Source organism: Agrilus planipennis, unplaced genomic scaffold, assembly GCF_000699045.2.
Source record: "Agrilus planipennis isolate EAB-ADULT unplaced genomic scaffold, Apla_2.0 scaffold233, whole genome shotgun sequence".
Classification (NCBI taxonomy): domain Eukaryota; kingdom Metazoa; phylum Arthropoda; class Insecta; order Coleoptera; family Buprestidae; genus Agrilus; species Agrilus planipennis.
The window spans coordinates 290,519-310,114 of record NW_020440688.1 but is presented as its reverse complement, the minus strand read 5'-3'; the positions used below and the strand labels follow the sequence as shown (position 1 = coordinate 310,114).

At 32.5% G+C, this 19,596-nt stretch overlaps 2 protein-coding genes across 3 annotated transcripts; one reads left to right on the top strand and one right to left on the bottom strand.

The window, feature by feature from the left end:
* Positions 1-1,726: 1,726 nt before the first annotated feature.
* LOC108739780 (glycine-rich RNA-binding protein 8-like) lies at positions 1,727-7,505 on the bottom strand. Of its 2 annotated transcripts, XM_018473840.1 has the most exons (6): positions 7,415-7,505; positions 6,944-7,057; positions 6,442-6,731; positions 5,402-5,554; positions 3,269-3,487; positions 1,727-2,502 (listed from the first exon to the last, which is right to left on the bottom strand). In XM_018473840.1, the coding sequence occupies exons 2-6, from the start codon at positions 6,979-6,981 to the stop codon at positions 2,351-2,353; spliced, it is 852 nt and encodes a 283-aa protein (XP_018329342.1). In that variant the 5' UTR covers positions 6,982-7,057; positions 7,415-7,505; the 3' UTR covers positions 1,727-2,350. The 2 variants fall into 2 exon arrangements, with proteins under 2 accessions (XP_018329342.1, XP_018329341.1); XM_018473839.1 differs by lacking the exon at positions 7,415-7,505 and having other exon boundaries at positions 6,944-7,212.
* Positions 7,506-7,785: 280 nt separating this feature from the next.
* On the top strand, positions 7,786-12,189 carry LOC108739779 (myb-binding protein 1A-like protein). Its single transcript, XM_018473838.1, has 6 exons — positions 7,786-8,044; positions 8,102-8,287; positions 8,344-8,526; positions 8,596-8,808; positions 8,864-9,566; positions 9,869-12,189. The coding sequence occupies exons 1-6, from the start codon at positions 7,877-7,879 to the stop codon at positions 12,082-12,084; spliced, it is 3,669 nt and encodes a 1,222-aa protein (XP_018329340.1). The 5' UTR covers positions 7,786-7,876; the 3' UTR covers positions 12,085-12,189.
* Positions 12,190-19,596: the final 7,407 nt, after the last annotated feature.

Here is a 19,596-nt window from a genome sequence, read left to right as displayed (position 1 = left end):
AATTCATTTCTTAATTTTAAAGTATTTGTGTTTTGCAGTCCTACAAAAATGTTTCTACCCTTCAATTAGAATTTATTATTACAGAATATTCTATAATTCTTCCCCTGAGTGGTACCAACAAAATAATACGTTCCAAATAAGGGGTGAAAAGATTTTTATTTTACAAAACAACCAAAGTTTCGCCTCAAATTAAAGGTTTTATCAAGGCTGAAATACAGAATTAAACAAAGAATTGCACAAAACACCAACAAAGTATTTTTCTTTCCTTGCTATTACAGAATATGTTAATACAGGTCCAGAAGAATATTTTAATTTAAACAATGTAACTTTTTGCTGATCACTAATTTTGAACTAGCAATCAGGTACAAGTTACGAACAACAGGACGCTCTTTAAAATTAGGGTGCGAAAATGCTTTTTGATAATTTTCATATTCAGTTTTGTTAGGTATCTGTAATCGCCTCTGCAAAATTTTTATTTTCCTGTTCGTGAACGTAACTTAAGATTTTTGAATAAATAAGGACAACAGGGAAGTTAAGTGAGTATGGCATCGTGTTTTAGTATAGGAATTTTTAAATTTACGGTTGTACTTTTGCTGGTTTTTGAATTCGATAATGTTGATATTATATTTTCCTTGGCAAAATGTAACTCTCAGACTCTACTGAACTTTGATGGAGAAAAATCTATAAATAAACCTTACCCATTTAGCAGACATGGTTGCGACAATTTAAAGCAGACTGCTAAAACTTGTACCTCTTTATATCTACGTCATGCGGCTGACGTCAGAGCACCTAGTCCTTGTATTCTAGGTGTTGTTGGTTATACTCGCATTCATCGTAAATTAGTATCATGTCACAAAGTTCTACCATACTAAACATCATTGTAAAAACTGCTGTTCCACACCTTCCTATAACAGCAACACACTGACTTACTGCCAGCTCGTTGCATAAATATAAGTCTACAAAGGACTAGTTGTAACATAAACATCGTCATTCATACTTACCAGCTGTTTGAATACGGCGTGGCATTGTCGCATTTCTTGCCGGGGCCGGAATTGCATTTGCCTGTACTTTGAGTTACATTTTTCTCGAAAAGGTGAACTTTCGGGCATACAAGCATTTACAAAATTTTCTCTAGTTTTAGTCTCTAACCGAGGATGGCATCTTGGGTATCGAAGCTCGTCGACGTTTTGTGGAATTTCGGGCGTTGTAATGTTTGTTTAGTTAATAGATAGACCCACAGATTGGAGATCGGTTGCTCAAACTGACTACCTATGATGGTCACAATCATTAATAATTAAACGAGTTTAAAAAAGTAAATTTCAAGATAAGTTAGAGTTCAATTGGTAAGATCAAAAATTGCGAGAGAAATCAAGTCAACTCACTTACGCAGACTCTCATCCAACGACTTGAAAAAGTTGAACATTTGGAGGGCAGGTCACGTCGGTTATTCAAACTTTTGCACATTGACGTCCCATAGCTTACATTCACTTATCAATAACAGTTTGAAGAGCACTATTTTGATCGATTTGGTATAATTTGATGTGAGATATAGGTACGGGATAATCTTCGACTGAACCGATGAGACTTTATAGGCATGAATTTATATTCATAGATGTGAAGTGATTTAGGCTACTAGTTTTAAATAAATATGGCCAAGCATCTCTACAACTGTTTCAAACACACACTATACGTTTTTGGTACGGAAACCTAAAATTTCATACGAACATCGAAAGCAACAGATTTTTTTATTGAATTTATCATACATTGTACACGAGGTTTACTAGTTTACACAATATGTGCAAACACACGTAGAAGCAGTGTAAAAATGTTTTTAAACGAACGCGCGCAAGTATTTGTCCCATCTTTACACTGCCTAATTACAATTATCATTATATTATCATTATTACCTATAGCTAAGTATGTAAGGATCAAAAACGACGACCAAAGTGTCAAAAACTAACGTTAAATACAAAAAAAAAAAAAGAAAACGCGAGGGACATAGTAGTCATATTTATCCCGATTTACCGAGTTATTTAAAATGCAATGCCACAAAAAATATTTTGTTGATCGTTTAAAAAAAATGAATCAAATAGCACTAATACCGAATAGCATACTGTATGTAAAAGTAAAAATGTAATTAACAAAACAACCATTCATTTTTTGGTATATCTTTTTTATCCAGCACAAACACACAAGTCTGGATGTGCTGCATAACTCTTGTTCACAATTGAAAATTTCACCGTTTTTTTAAAATATTTTTTTTTAAATAATAATTCACAATATAAACTAGTTAAATAGACACACCAAAGTTCGTTCTTTTTCTTCTTTCTTACTGTTCTATTCTTGCATTTTAATTTTTGTCCTCGTGTTTCTTTTCAATATTTTCCTCCCGCGGTCGCGCGCCCCCAAATATCGTCGACGTCTGCGACGTTTCGGCGACTGCATTGACAGGTGCTGAAACCGTCCTCGGCTGCAACTTTAATTTCGGCCTACCACTTGTATCTGAAAATTAATGTGAGATTAAGAAAAAACCTAGAACGTACACATAAAAAGTATTATAAAATATTTATATATTATACATACACACATACAGTTGATCCAACAAAACCGAAATCATTATTACAAAAAAAAACAATGCTACTGCGAGAATAATTACCCTAGATCACCATTCATATTGAAAGTGATTAGTATCAAAAGTAATTGTTAACGGTGAAAATTTACAAACTTGCAAGGTTGCCCTTACGTTTTCTATTTGGCAATTGTGTTTGCCGTTTTTGGGTTCAGTTGATTTCGTGATTGTGACCTTTTCGAAGTTCTTAAAACTATGTCAATAAACAGCAACAAAAAAAAACTATTTTTCTTTCAAGAACAAAAGTCGTAGTGTAAATAGTGATGCTAATTTCAAATAAACTATCCATCCTATCCTTTGCTTTCAGCATAATTTGCTTATTATCAAACTTAATTTTCGTTCCAAAGACATCGCTTATATTACATAATAACGGTACAGTCTAAGAAATCGAAATCAGACAGTGATCAGTAAATCTTATTTTAGTTATTTCCGAAAAATATTAATATAAATTTGAATTAACGAGACAATTCACACAGTAAAATTTAGTTTCAGATAATGCCAGTAACGTAAACGCTATACACATCGTATAAGATATACATATCATACATATAGGACGTTCCGATTGTTTCCTTCATTTGTACTGGTCAACTATCAGTAAAAATACACCCATTTATGCTTTTAAGGAAAACTATTACTTACCTGCCGTAGGATTTGGCAAGTCGTCGTTGTTAAGCTTCCTCTCCTGCCGCGGTCGCCCTGTACCGCCGAAACCACCTCCGCCTACTCCTCCACCACCGGAGCCACCTCCGAACCCGCCGGGTTTGTGGCCGCCCCTACCCCATTCTCTGCCACCACCACCACCACCACCACCGCCATCTTCACTGAAATTTCCGTAATTGCCTCGATGACCACCCCTGTCTACAAATATTTCAATACAAAAATTTTTTCAATCGAAATATTTTCGCAAAAGTGGATACACATATCATATTTTAATTCCCACACTAGAGGCGAAAAAAAATTATCTATGCTATTTTCAGAGTAAACAATTAACTTTCCTATTTATAAGATATTTTAAGTTGATTTGTCTTCTTAATAAATATAAATATGTATTATTTTCAAATGAGTTCTCATTTTCGAATGTCCTAAAAATGTTATCAGTAAATCATATAAGTCGATATCTTGCGGAACTACAAAAAAAATATTTTTCAAGCTGCTGCATTGTAATCAAGTAGGATAAACCGTAGAATAATTGATCAGCAAACTTGATAAAAACGTCACACTTAATGCGTGCCAACGTCTAAATAAATTCCTATATTGACACGTTATAATTGGCCTTCATTGTGGGTGCTGCATCGTTCTTCTATAAGCATTACAAATTCAAAGATCAAACAAAAATTTAGTCAACAGCCTTATCATTAGTTATTTCCTGAACACTACAATTACTACCAAATAACTGGAAATCTATGAAAAATTAAAATATGAAATATACACATACTGTTTTCACTTGGCTAATCCACTAAGTACAAAGAATTTAGGAAAATCTATACATTACTGATATATATAAACGTAATAGATAGAATAAAAAGGCGATTTCAGAGCCAAGTAACTCATTTTTTTCCAATCATATTTGACATCAAATAACACCAAAAATCGGCTTTTGATGTGTACCTAATTGATAACTACTTTACTGTAAGCAATAGGACGCCAATTGACAAGGTTTACGGGTGTCAATTAGTGAATTCTTGCATTAATTTTTCCTTTTTGTCTACTGTTTTGTTGGTATGATAGCTTATAGCTGACTAACTGACCTTAAGCTACTTGGTCATAAACCGTTGTGTCGATGAATTTATTTTTTCTGTCCAACTCTTTCATGTCACAGGACGAAGGTTTACGTAAGTGCGTCGAGTTCACCATTCAATCTTCGAATCTGTTGTTTGGCGTCCAATTGTTTTTTACTACACGTCAAGGAGAGCATTACGTTGATAGATTTACTATCATTTGATATGATTTGATTAGAAACCAATAAGTTATTAACTTCCCAGTCATACGAAAGTTATTGTATTGGGTCAAAAAATCAAAATCGTAGTTTTTTTTGCAATTTAAAGGTCACAAATCATTGTAACACCGGACATAAGTTGGAGGTGCGTGTGTGCGAGTATATACACATATGTACCTACTTGGGTAATAATTTCTTTTCTACACGACGCGACATTGGGCCAACAACAAATTACATTGATTTCGTTGAGGTGCCGATCGAAGTGTATTACCAACAATATGATCCAAAACATATTTTATAACATTAGCTCAGGATGGTTTGTAAAAATGGTACATTAGGGGATTCATTTACTTTATTTATACCCAAGAAAAACACTAAGGCAAAATAAAAAAAATAAATATTGATTATTTTATACTGGGAAGTTGGTCATGTGGACCTCCACGGTCGCAGCTTGTTTGACTTTGAAATCATCTACTTATTTTATCTGGCACTGTTTATAAATAAAATTGAAGTATCTATATGAAAATGCCTGCCTTTTTAACATCACATGTCTATTTGCGTTCTACTAAGACCCAAAAAACTCTTAAAAGATTTTCTGATAGATTTCGATGGGACTAGAGGAGGTTGTGAAGAGTGAACTAGGCTACTTTTTAAATTATTTATTGGTTACAATTGTAGTTATAAACAAATAGAATTAACGTTGCCGGAAAATTATTTACGTTAAAATAAAAAATTTCGTGTTTAAACTGTCCATTTTATCCTAATTTTAATAATCAATAACTAATCACAGCAGTAGACAAATCGCTGCTGGTAACTGCAATATTTATACAACTTACCTGCATAATTCCCCCGATTTCCTCCGCCCCTACGATCGTAATCGTCGTAAGATCGATGGTCACCACCAGAACGTCCTCCTCCACCTCCTCCTCCTCCTCTGAATCCCCGATTTCCTCTTCGATCAAATCCACCACCTCTATCGTTTCGTTTACCTACATAAAAAAAATCAGAAAAATTACTATACACTACAACTCAATAACATCTCTATATTTTAAAGTAGAATATTCAAAAACACATATACCTATAATAGCAGATCAATATTTTTATGGCAATGAAAAGTAACATTAGAGACAAAATGCGGTAACAGAAAGAAAATAAACAAAAAATGTGATGTAAATAAGACATGGATGAAAATAGAAAGCTGACAATCATTTAGCAAAAAAAAATAAAATATTTCAACCATCTCCAAATAATTAAAAAGGTTAATTAAATGTGTAATAAGTCTGGGTCTGACGATCTTCTCCTTTGCGGAAATATAATTAGGGACAACATCAAATATCGTGGACATCTAATTATATGATTTTAAAAGATATACGAATATGTCCATAAATACAAAAATAAGAAATGACCGTGGGATATCTGCTTTTCCATCCTACTACCCAATTAATTAATGATAAACAGACAAATAGGTAGAAATTAAAAAAATTTCATCTTTCAGGCACCCAACCAAAGATGTCTTAAAAGAAAATACAATACATTATGTCCATACTTTTTAAAATGTTTCTGTATTTAATCTAATTTTATGGTAATTAGTAAAAAAACCGACGCTACTAGTAATTTGAACAGCAAATGAATAACCTCATAACAAGATTGGTCTTAAGATAAAACATTTTTTTTTTCTATAATTTAAATTTTTATAGTTTGTTGGGTATACAACACAAAACAAATATAAATACCTAAGCACCTAGAGGGTAAAATAACCAAGTACACATACTATCTATACCACATTTGCTTAAAATGTTTTAACGTTAATTCTATATTTTGAATTGGTATTTATTAATTATTAAATAGATAAAAAGAAAGGATATGCTTGACTTACCTTCAGCAACATCAATTTTGACCACATTGCCTTCGACTTCTACTCCTCCATCCATTTCAACAGCACTTTCAAGATCTTCCAATGATTCAAATTCCACATAACAAAATCCTTTAAATTTGTCAGTTTCTTTGTCCATAACCAGCCGTACATTTTTTACTTTCAACAGAGGAAAGATCTTATGAACATCTCCCTGAACTATTCCTGTTGGTAAGTTACCTATAAACGCTGTGAAAGGAGGCTCTGTGGGAAAAGGTTTTTTACCGCTTCTTCTCCCGCCTCCACCATAATCCCTAAAAATTGAAATCAGTTTATAGAAAGAAATAAATAAATAAATAAAAGGGTAGGTACATAACGAAGACTTGTACCGGGAATTTTTAAACGCCCACCATAAAACATAATGAATAGGTTATTTTTGACAGAGATATGTATCATTAAGTAATTTACTAAAAAATGTGAAAATATAAGCGGAACTTAACAAATTTACATTTCAACTTAATTTTACCTGCTATCACGATCATCATAACCACTTCTGCCGGCCATGTTTGCTAGTCAAGGACTCGCACGCGTCCCCAGATTCTTGGATAACCAAGCTAGCCAACGTTCTCATGAATTCATACTGAATGATAACAATTATGAATATTGTACGTATTTTTCAAACTTTATAGTGAAAAATGAAAAAATTATTCAAAATGATCAAGTTTTTAAATAGTTTCAAGATATTAATAGGTTTTGACATACGGCAAATTTTTGCGGCAAACAAATTTGACAAATGAAGTAACATCAAAAAACATTTATAAACTTTGGTCTCTTCAGTCTTTTTCATTGATAAAAATATTTTAAATATCTAAATCATCCAAATAAAAATAATTTACTAATTACCTAAGTATACCTATCTTTCTAATAAATTATTAATAAACCTCGAAAATTAAAACAAAAAATTAAAAGTTATTTTGCATTTTTTATGTTACCATACCCGATTAGCCTGAAGATGAAAACTGGGGTGCCGAAACGCGTTTTAGGTTTTTTAAACGTTTTGAGCGAAATTTTAGGTTAATACAGGTATTTATTCGAATATCAGTGTATGTACCTACTTTCCTTTCAATAATGCACATGTATTTATAAGTACCGTGCACGTTAAAATAATATTATTTTCATTTATTTATTGAATGAATGTTTATTTGTTTTCACTGGTTGTATATGTATTATCAACATTTATTACAAAATGTAATTGGTAGTATTCATAAAATTGAAAATTCCTTAAAAATTAGGATTAGCTGAACTTGCAACTTGAAACTAATCAGGAACTAATATTATTATCTATAAGTCTACTCAACCATAGACAATACTCAAAATCAAAATAAAAGCACATGCACCACTACAACCATAACCTAAAACATTTTTGTAAACTATAACCTCATTTTCTTAATAAATCACGATGGCTAAACAGACAGTAAAAAGTGGTAAAATTAAAAAAATTAAAACCTTTGCCAAAAAGTCTCAGGTACTTGAGTGCTTTTCAAAATTATCACATAAAGCAGTAAATTTGAGGGCAAAAAGTGGTGTTTTTCTACTGAAACACTTAGAAAGTGATAAAAGTGAACAAGTAAGTACCTATTGGTTGTTTAAACCAATACTTATTTGTTGAAAAATTAACTTTCAGAAAACAATTGAGGAAAAGTATACTTTGAATAGAATAATAAGAGGGTTGGGTTCTTCAAATGAAAATGCAAGGGCAGGATATTATTCTGTATTAGTAGCGCTATTGTCTAACAATAAGTTTACGTTTGATCAACTTAATGAAAGCATTGAAAAGAATTTAAAACCTTCAGGAAACAACCCTAAAAGTGTAAGTTATAATCATATACTCATTGGCTTTAACTTTGAAAAGGTTCTTGTTTTAAGGAATATGCTGATATTCATATGGGTTTAATTTTATCTTATGGGGCTACAATTCGTTCAGGTGTTTTTTGTACATTCAGTGAATCTCAACAAAAAGAAATCATTGAAAAAATGTTAAGTTGTGGGAAGAAAAGAAGTTATTTTTTTTTAGCTGTTACAATGTTTTTGGTAGACTTAATTGAAAAGGTTAGTAGAAGTATTAAACTTTATTACCTCATCTGCTCTTATTTCTACATATAAACATACATATTTTAGGATGAAGAAGTTCATTTTTCTAAAATTATCTGGCCCGTATTGCAATTGGAAATTACACAGGAATGGTCAAATCAGAATATAAATTATTTACATTTGTTGGTCATTCTAAAAAGTCGATTTCCCAACATAATTAAAAAGTTACTCAAAAGCAAGTTGGGTCATGAAGATATATTCTCTGTTGCATGCATTAAGCCATTATGTAATGTTTTATTGGTAAGTAGTAATACATGGAATATGTTTATTTAAATGTTGAAGTGTTTATTTATAGAACATACCATCTAATAATTTTCTTCTAAATCCTGCATATGCTCGTATAAGTGAAGAAATTGCTAAATCAGATGTTTTGCATGAATTCATAAATGAACTGGATCAAAACATCATCAAAACAACTAGAAATAAGTTTCTAGCAGTTACTATTATATTAACAAATGTAATACTTTACTTAAAAGGTTCTTCGCAAATTGCAGAAATGATTCCAAACAATTTTTTGCTACACCTTCAACAATATTGTAAAAATGTAGTTAAAAATAATGATCCAGAAGTTATGGAAAAGGCAAACCATTTCTTTAATGCCCTTGCCTTAACAATTAAAAATCCTGAAGTGACTGACAATACAAAAATTAATTGTATAAAAAGATTACTTACCTATCCTGGTCATATTTTTATTGAAAAAAATATAAAAATAAAAATAATTCAACAAATCACTGCCACACTTAGCACTGACGGTATTAAGGAAATATCTGAATTTTACAAAAATATTGTAACGGCACAAATTAAAAAGAAAACAAACAAAGGGTATGATAGTTGGCATAATGCTGAAAGGCTTTATGCATCACAAATGTTCGCAAGACTATTATCACATCCAAGTGTTCGTAATGAAATTGAGTGGAAAACGGAGCAATTAAAATTTATTTGTCATCAAGGATTCATAAAAGATGATGAAACTAAAAACGTTGGAGTAGAATTAGCAGGTAAACATATATTAAAAATAAAGTCTTGGCGTAGTATAAGTATCTTTGTAATAACTAAATAACTGTTTTATTGATTTATTATAAAAGTTCTTCTGGTAAGAAAAATAAAATTTGAAAGATGGTAATCTAATATTTCCCAACAGCTTATGTAACATTTCACTGTTTTAAGGTAAATATTAATTTTTCCGGAAAAATTTTAATCTGTTACCATAGTATAATCTACAAACTTTTTAGGAAAGTTTTTGGTATATTTTTGTTAACTGAATTTTTACTAAAAGCATTGAAATATTTTTTTGTTACAGCATCATTGCGCGAAACATTCTATCACTCTTTGGATCTAAAATTTTCTAAACTAGAGCATCTTCGGACAGCTCTCGCAGTAATCGTTCGTTACTTGCAATCTTTTCTTTCGCAAGAAAACTGTGCTGAAATTTTACGTGTCTCATTGTGTTCAGAAGCTCTTGAAGCATGGCAAAGTACTATCAAGCAAATACAAAAACTTGAAGAGAAAATTGTAAAAAAGAATGAACCGACTCTTGTTGTTTTTCACACTCTTTTCCTTCAAATGAGTTTACAACTCTTTAATGAACAAAAATTAGCTGCCACTTCTTTAAAAGAACTGCTTCAATGCTATAAAAATAAAAAGGAAGAGAAGAAAAAGAAAAGAAAGTCGGGAATTGAAGAAAGCAATCTAGAAATGGAAGACATTAACTGGATTGAAGTAGTGATAGATCTCTTTTTAAACTTATTGTCACAAAACTCATTGCTGTTGAGAAAGATAGTTAATTGTGTATTTCCTCATTTATGCAAGGATTTAACAACTTCTGCAGTTCATCAGATATTGGCTGTATTAGATCCAAAAAATGAAACTAATCCTCTGTCTAATTCAAGTGATACTGAAGATGATGAAGATGACGAAACAGAAATTTTAGCTGAAGACGAAATTGAAGAAGATTCTACGGATGGTGAAGACATCGACTATGAGGACAATGAAACTGTAAATGATAAGTTAAGAACAGCTGTTCGAAAAGCACTTGGTGATGATGGAGAACAAACAGACAATGAATCTATAGATTTAAATGAAATGAACGAGAATGAAGCTATGGAAATTGACAAAGCTCTTGCCCAAGCCTTCAAACAATTTAAATCAAATAAGGGAGGAAAAATTAAGAAACAAACTAAGGAAGCCGAAACATTAACACATTTTCGAGTACGTGCTTTGGATTTGATAGAAATATACTTAGATTCGGAACCACCGCTGCTAACATGTTTAGAAATTATGATTCCACTGCTTAATACATACGAATTCTGCATAAAAGATGAACATCAAAAACCCCTTCAGGATCGATTAGAGTCATGTTTTAAGAAGTTGACATCATTGAAAAAATTTTCTTCTACTGATGGGGTAAACGATGAAGTATTAAACACCCTTGTGAAGAGTTTAGTAGAAAAGGGTTCAAAAAGTACCTTAATTGCTCAAGAGATGTCTGATAAAACATCTAAATGCTGTGTTTTTATAATAAAATGTTCAATAAGCATTTGTGAGGCATCAGAAACTGCCCAGCAAATTAGAAAGAAATTGAAGAAGAATTTGGCGCAAACTTTAACCGACGTTTTAAACTCATTTTTTAAAGAAAAAAGTTGCATAACTTCGTTTACATTATTTAAAAATGTCCTTGAATTAAATTGGAGTGGAACACTATCCTTAGTTTCAAAATTGTATGATATTGTTTTTGATGAAAGTGTAAAACCGTTTAAAAGAAGTCAAGCGTCTGAACTACTTACTATTTTCTACAAAAACCACAGATTCCTAAAAGCAGAATCATCAAAAATTCAAAGAAAACTGCAAGGTGCTGAAGTGAAGTTCTCTGAAGATTTAATCAGATTTCTTCAAAGCCTTGTTGATAATCCAAAACAAAGTTTGGTAAGAGAAAAATTCCTGACAAATATTTTTAATCTGCTGCTTTCAATTAAGAAAGGTCCCCTTAGTGATGGTCATCTAAATTGGGAAGGTGTTGGTACTGTACTCTCGAAATATCGAGTTGTTGGTTCCTTTTCAAGAGACGCAAAATCAGTTTACAATCAATTGTCTCACGTTCTTAATTTGCGAAAGTTTGATATAAAAGAAATTGAAAGAAATGATAAAAATATTCAACAAGAGAGCGATAGTAACGTAGAAAATTTACAAGAAAATGGAGATATTTCTGAAAACGAAAATTTAGAAACCAAGATAGAAAAGAAAAAGAAGAAGAATCATTCCAAATCCAAAAAACTTAAGAAACAAACACAATTTGAAAGATTACAGTCTAATTCTGAAGGTCTTATAAGTATTTCATTTTCAAAAGCAAACGCAATGGAATCTGAAATTTTAAGTGATAATGGTGACAAAAGTACAAACAACATTGTTAAAAATAGTACAAAGATTAATAAAAGTGTTGACAAATTGGGGAAAATAAAGAGAAGAAAAAGTGAAAGTAAAAGCGCAACAACTCCTAAAAAAGTCAAAACTAAAAATTAGATTCCAAATAGTGGATATTTTATTATTAAAGATTATTGTATTATAAGTGTATGAGAATATGAACAATTACGTTTATAATTTTGAATGTGTTAGAAAATGCAAATAAAATATTTTTTTTGCAAATGTGTGTAGGATGCATTAGTTTAATTTACATATCATATTATTAATGAGCTATACCAATAACACTTATTTTATATCTATTAAACGTAACATGCTTCCATCATTAAATTTTTTGCTTAATTTAGTGTTGCATCATCTTTTTTAAAAACCTTGCTAATTATTAGTTAAATGATAGGTACGTAAGGTAGAATTAATTTGTTACATTCTTACTGAACCAAAACTTCAGAAGAAATTGATTATTTTCAATTTGTTTAAATAGTCTTAATTTAATTAATAGCTACCTACAATCTTAAACATGTCTGTCAAAAATAAATTAGTAAAAATAAAAAAAAAATGCATCTTACCCAAGTATCTTAGGCATATTAAAAATACCGGGCATATCTACTAGAATTCTAAGTTGTTGAGTTGATCTTTGCTGTTTTAATTTATCATAGGTATTAGCATTATGATTTGCATCACAGTTTGTGATTAATGGGTAAATCAGGATAAAACAAAATAAAATGAAATAAAATCACGTATGTAGAAAAAACTTCGTGGACACAGCAGCCAGAGCTTTTTGTAATTAAAATAAGTCGATTGATTCGTTTATCTATAAAAGGGCGTCAACGGTACCAAAAAGAATAGTTTTTTTTGATTATTTAAAAATGCTTTGTACTATTTCAATTAAACTTGGTATGCGGATTTCTCTATAAATGTCCTAATTTCTATTTCTAATCAATTTTCTTAAAATACGACAAAGGTGAAACTTACCCCTACCTATAGATACAACTGTTCAGAACTTACTTAGAGAGTTGGACAAGTACATTAATGATTTTTTCTTTTAAAGATATACATACTTCTTCATCATTTTTATCTTTCATTAAAAAATTATACCTGCAGCAATTTTAGAGAAAAAGAATTCTGTATCGACTTTCGACAAAAATTCTTTCCTTATCTACATTTTTGTATCTTGTAAAAAGCCCTATCTGCAACAGCTTGAAAAAATATGTTGTATCTGCCTTTATCATATCCAATTTTTGTATTTGATTGTGAAGTTTTAAAATTAGCTGTTTGGTAATCAAGACTGTTTTCACACTTACTTTCACTCCTTTCTATCCTTAACTAATTTTCCCTAAAAGTAGAACCCCTATTTTTAACCTACCCCAACCTAATCTAGCTTTACTTTATCCAATGAGTTTAATTTTAATGTAGGTTGCACTTGCACTGTGATTGTTTTGCCGGCACAAGATAGATGCTGGTTAAATAAGATGCCAATCCAAAAAAGGACAAAATTAGGGGAGTGCATTTATACCATGCATTAAAATGTGCTACATTTGCACCAGTAATACAAATTATAAAAACATCGATATTGATACAAATTATGTCAAAAAAATTACCAATAAGGTGCAGACTAATAGGATCTGAAGGAATTGTTAAATTTAGTACATTTATGACCTTATTATTACGAGATTGTCTTTCCAAAGATTATTTGGAAGTGTACCTTCTTCTATTCTGAACTAATCTGCATTTTTCAAAAACTAGAACACCTCACATCACAAACTATTACTATTTGAAAATAGTAATCTAATACGTCTTATTATTCTCTACTTCTGTTTTTGCTTCTAATATATCTGTTTCTCCTTTTCCGTATTGACTTCCACATCGCCCTCTATTCTTCTATTATTTTCAATACCTATCTCCTCATTCCTAACTTTTTCTTCCCATGCTATTTTCATCCTTTTATAGACAAAGATCTAGGGCAAAAAAATGCTTTGAATTTACTACAACTGGTTTTCTAACAGTTGGATACAGTAGTTGCGTACACACCATACTGCGGTTAGTCAAGCGAACTGTAGAACAGGCGTTTCATAAATGCTATCAAACGTGTCATTATTACAGTGGTAGTAAAATTAATTTACTAAAGGTAGAAACTGTTATAGAGATCGTATGTTGCACATAAATAACAGTTACGTCAGTCAGTCAGTTAAATGTGGGGACGGAGCTGGTCAGTCAGCCCCAATCGATCTACAATAAATAAATAACGTGCAATTTATTCAATAATCTTAAAAATTTTCAAAATTTTTGTTTTACTGTACAGTAATCATAAATAAAATTGTAAGTTAACAATATCTTGGACTAACTTCGGTTCGGGGTTGGGATAGTGTAGACAAGCTTAATTTTTTTTTTCTGAGCGAGTGTTTCAAATCCGTGACGCTTGAAAAACTTTGACATCTGCGCGAGTTTTTAACCTAGACTTATTTTTTTTTGTTGGAAATTGTTGCAGAAATTCTTTAGAGAATCACTTGCGAGTGCAAAAGTGGCTGCAAAAAAATTTGCAAATGTGGACAGTATGGGCTACATACATTGTTCAGTTCTCTGTTCATGTGATATGGAAAGTTGTATTAATTTCCTTCTTGCTGAAAATATTGAGCAGGGAAAATACCAAGGCGGCAATTGAGACAATCAATATGATGATGATGGTGATTTAAACTTTTCACCACTACAAAGACGTCATTTATAATAAATTTACAAATCTATAATTAAAATGCAATTCATAAAAGTTTACGTTCACATACTTATAAAAAAACTCGTGATGATATCGATGTTTTTTCAAACGTCACGGATTTGAAGCGTTCGCTTAGAAAAGAATCAACCATCATCTCTGTATCTCGGCCACTCGAAATACTCGTTTAAATAAAAGTACCTAGTTCAATAATTTCGTCAATTCATTAGTTTATGTTGTTATGTTATTTACTACCCATGGTTTCTTTTCTTAATATTTATAAACAAGATCTCTGTGAGTCTAAAAAAAAAAAAGCTTTTCTTGACTCTCCGTTGAGGCATCAGACTTTTATCTTGTGGAAATTTATTGTAAATAACTCTACATTCTGCTCTACACTCCAGAAGTCCCCAGCTTCGGGCCAACGGACTTCCTAATACATACTACGAGGGTGGATTGATAAGTTTCCGGCCTAACCAAGAGATGACGCCACTAGGCTTACCTTGAGGTGACATTCTATAGTACCATCCTTGGATAGCTTGTAGCTATAGTTTCAGCCCGATCTCCTTGCTAGTGTAGGTTTGACAGCACGCTGAACAAGACGCCTCTGTGGTTTTCGTAAAAATGGAAAAGCAGGAAAATCGTGCTGTCATCAAATACTTTTATTTGAAGGGGTTAACGCCGAAGGAAATTAAAAAAGAGATGGACTCAACACTGGGGACATCCTCCCCGTCATATTCAACCGTTAAGCAGTGGGTTTCCGAGTTTAAAAAGGGTCGTGTGAGCACCTCTGATGGGCCTCGCTCAGGACGCCCCGTTGAGGTCACAACTCCAGATATGATCGAAAAAATTCATCAAATAGTGCTGGGAGACCGCAGATTGAAAGTGCGTGAGATAGCTGAGACCTGTAAGATGTCATATGAACGTGTGCAACATATTTTGCACCAACATTTGCATATGGAAAAGCTCTGTGCAAGATGGGTGCCGCGTTTGCTAACAGTCGACCAAAAATTGATTCGAAAAAACATTTCTACCGCAAATTTGTCATTGTATAAGCGTAATCCAAGCGAATTTTTGCGTCGATTCGTAACCGTTGACGAAACGTGGGTCCACCACTACACTCCTGAAACCAAAGAACAGTCTAAACAGTGGATTGGACCAGGGGAACCAACTCCAAAGAAGGCAAAAACAATTTTTTCGGCGAACAAGGTTATGGCTACTGTTTTTTGGGATGCAAGAGGTATTATATACATTGATTACCTTGCAAAGGGTAATACTATCACTGGTCAATACTACGCAGACTTATTGCAACGTTTGAGCCACGAGGTGAAAATTAAACGACCTCATCTGGCGAAGAAAAAAATCTTGTTTCATCACGATAACGCACCAGCGCACACGTCAATCGTTGCGACGGCTAAAATCAACGATCTAAAGTTTGAATTGATGCCGCACCCTCCTTACTCTCCAGACCTAGCCCCGAGTGACTATTTTCTGTTCCCTAATCTCAAAAAATGGCTTGGCGGTAAGAGATTTGCGGACAATGAAGAAGTAATCGAAGCTGTAAATGGTTATTTTGAGGAGCTTGACGAATCAGTCTATAGAGATGGCATTAATAGACTGGAACACCGCTATGAGAAATGTATCAGCCTTGGAGGAGATTATGTTGAGAAATAAAAAAAAAAAATTTTTAAAAACCTTGTTTTTCTTGGTCAGGCCGGAAACTTATCAATCCACCCTCGTATATCTAATTCTAATCTATTCATTCAAAGTCTACTTTTAAATTTTCTAATTTCCCTACTTGTCTCATTGTCCTAACATTCCACACTCCGACTCGTGAAATATTGCACCTACCCCTATTACACTTATTCATGACATCCCCCGTGGTAGTCCCCGCCCGGACATCCGAATGGGGGACTAGTTTACGTCCGGAGTGCTTTACCCCAGAGGACGCCATCATTTAGTTTCGGTGAGTTCTACTTGGGTTATCATAATGTGGTGGTTTCCCGTTACCTTCCACATCGCAGTATTCTGCATTAGAGTGCCATACCGATTCTTATGATCTCTGCCACCCTCAGTACTGAAAGAGCTGCTGCCCTCTTTCAGGGAATTGTCTTAGTCTGGTTTCTCTTTAAGAACCCATTATGGTTGAACCTATAGTCCGGCTTCCTAAATCATTGAAACTCGCAAGCCGATCCACCCACTCTAGTTTGTACAAGAGTTTCGTCAAAGTTCAAGTCCCGTCGAATCAGAAACTTTAATAGGTAAATTAATATCTTATAGATAAGTAATAGTAATTTTATTAAATTTCCAAACCATCATTGAGTTATTGCCAAGATATTACCTTTTTATTGATAGTTCGCCGAAAGCCCTATCTTCCCAATACAAAAAATTAATTACAACACTAGTAAACACACACACATATACCTACGCACGCTATAGAAATTATTTTTGAGTCGCCTAAAAACGTCCGACATTTAGCGTACTTCATTTGCAGCGATCATACACGGTCGTGCAGCTGTGGTAAGCTGTGAAGTCTAACTTACCCGCTTTTTTTAAAATAACTAAGCATTTGTTTGCTATTTCAGTTTCTTTTTAAATTTCCGGTTTTTCACCTCTTGCCTTAAGAGTTTTTAGTATTTTACAAGGTCATCCCTACCCTGTCCACAATTTTCCACCCTTACAGGTGAGGGTGACGGTCTTCTCAACTGCACAATTACGATTTTCGATTTTATCTCCACTCCCTGTGCCTCCACGTCTATGCCCCCACCTAAAAGTACTTATTTGGTATTTTAAGATCTATAAAACTGAGTTAGATGTCGGCATGACGGATTATAATTGTTGTGTATTGTTAACAAAACTAAGAGACGATAAGTGCTTTTTTTTCACTAATATTTTTAGCCTTACTATAAACATAAGTTTTATTTAATAAAGTTTATATACACTCTACAAAACTACAAGAGAAGGAGTCTAACTTGGACACGGGCATATTAATGTTACTCGACTACATTGGGACGACTAAAAAAGTATGACTTCTAACTGCTACTCTATGGGTAAAGACTTACCGTTGAACTTAAAAATACTACAGATGCGTATTTGCCACATGACAAAGTATAACCTATAATTAAAAGGAAAAGCACTAAGAACTACACAGAGCTCCACAAGCTTTTGTTGCACAATACCCATAAATTTCTCTAGTAGAAAAAATACAATGTATTTGTTTAAAATTACAAATCAACACCTACCACTTAATTGGTGGTCAATCAGCGATCATCTGAAACTTTAATGCCCGTTTGCACCGACGTTTTACTAAGGCAGACTTAACAAAGTACTGCTTAATCATAAGTCTTACTTAACTTCCAATTCGTTTGCACCTGCAACTTAAGTAAGTAGTGCTTAGTTGTTGATGGTTTGGCAACAACGGTAAAATTTAGTAATTTCTAGGGTTTTTTGTGCAGAATGGTCAAGAAGTTTCAAATTTATTGTGTCCGTTAAGTAACATCTGGTGTCGTGAAGTGTTGTTTGCCGCCTTTTTCTGCTTTTATACGTTTTTGTTTTTGTAATTATTTGTGTTTTGTTAGGTTTTGTTGTGTTTTAGTTTGTATATATATTAGTGATATGATGTTAGAAACAATTTTTAGTTGTAATTGGTATAGTGTAGAGACAATTTTCTTCTGAATTTCGTATAAACAAACCTTTTCCAACTAAAAGCAGTACTACAGGAGTTTAACTGTTAACGCCAACTGCCAAAATGAACTCTTAAGTGTAATCTAAAAGTGTTTATTTTCAATAAAAACCAAACTTCTGATAAAACGTACTATTATTGTATATTATTAGTTCACCTTCTATTACTAATGATTAGCTATTGGCGTTCTTATCACTACTCCAGTTAAATTGTGTACATTTTCAAATTTCTAATATATCATCAGATACTAATTACTACTCTTGGAATGTAAATAATCCGTACATTGCAATACAATAACATAAATGATAACACACACCAACTTCCATTTAATGATAATTTAATTTAATAATTATTATATTGTTTATTTTATTATTTAATATTAACATGATAATAACCTCTTTACTATAACGATGTTATTTTCTTACGGCGAAAAATGCCGAACTACTGCCGAAATTGTTACGACAGGCTTAAGCGATGCTTAAGTCAGGAACATCCTGTGCTTAAAGTTAAGCATCTGTTTCGATTCTTAAGCGCGACTTAACTTGCGGTGCAAACCAATTCCTTCTTTTAAGAACTACTTAAAGCTAAGTAGTACTTTTTTACGTCGGTGCAAACGGGGAATAAGAATTCGACAAAAAATTGATGGTGGTCAATATTCTGTCTAAACCGTCGAACGTGGAATAATATACAGGGTGTTCTATTTAAAATAAAGAAGTCAGGATACACTTCCAGTATAACCGGGTAGAATATTGCTATATTTTTAATGAAAACAAGTGTTTGGATTATATACCATTGTATTTGTTCTTCCAACATTTTACAATAAGATACAAATGGCAACTTTTTACAGTGATGCCTAAAATTCTTCTCTTCTCTTGCCGAAAAAAATTGAAATAATTATAGTTACTAAAAATGATAATCCCAGGGATTTATATTAACCATAATTTTGATCGTAAAGTCATTGTTTTTGTGATACCGTTGCAGTTGCTTTAATATTAACTTCGTTTTCTGTGAAGTGATGCTATTTTGATTCGGGCCGTCGTGTGTTGGAATTGCTTCCTAACGTTTCGCTAGCACATTAGACCCGAATCAGAATAGCATCAGTTCACGTAGTGGCTGCGAAAGCCTTTACCAATTTGTTCTCTTTCTGTGACGTATATTAAATTGAATATGCTTAAACAATCTTTTATTGCTCTTTATAACAGGAAAAATGGGTTAAAAATTTACCTGTAGC

Bases quoted from the DNA above. Each gene is read 5' to 3' on its own strand.
- LOC108739779 (XM_018473838.1), top strand. From the start codon at position 7,877: ATGGCTAAACAGACAGTAAAAAGTGGTAAAATTAAAAAAATTAAAACC. The intron at 8,045-8,101 runs GTAAGTACCTAT...ATTAACTTTCAG, and splicing joins AAAGTGATAAAAGTGAACAA to AAAACAATTGAGGAAAAGTA. The intron at 8,809-8,863 runs GTAAGTAGTAAT...GTTTATTTATAG, and splicing joins CATTATGTAATGTTTTATTG to AACATACCATCTAATAATTT.
- LOC108739780 (XM_018473840.1), bottom strand. From the start codon at position 6,981: ATGGCCGGCAGAAGTGGTTATGATGATCGTGATAGCAG. The intron at 6,732-6,943 runs GTAAAATTAAGT...TTCAATTTTTAG, and splicing joins TATGATGATCGTGATAGCAG to GGATTATGGTGGAGGCGGGA. The intron at 5,555-6,441 runs GTAAGTCAAGCA...TTTTTTATGTAG, and splicing joins CAAAATTGATGTTGCTGAAG to GTAAACGAAACGATAGAGGT.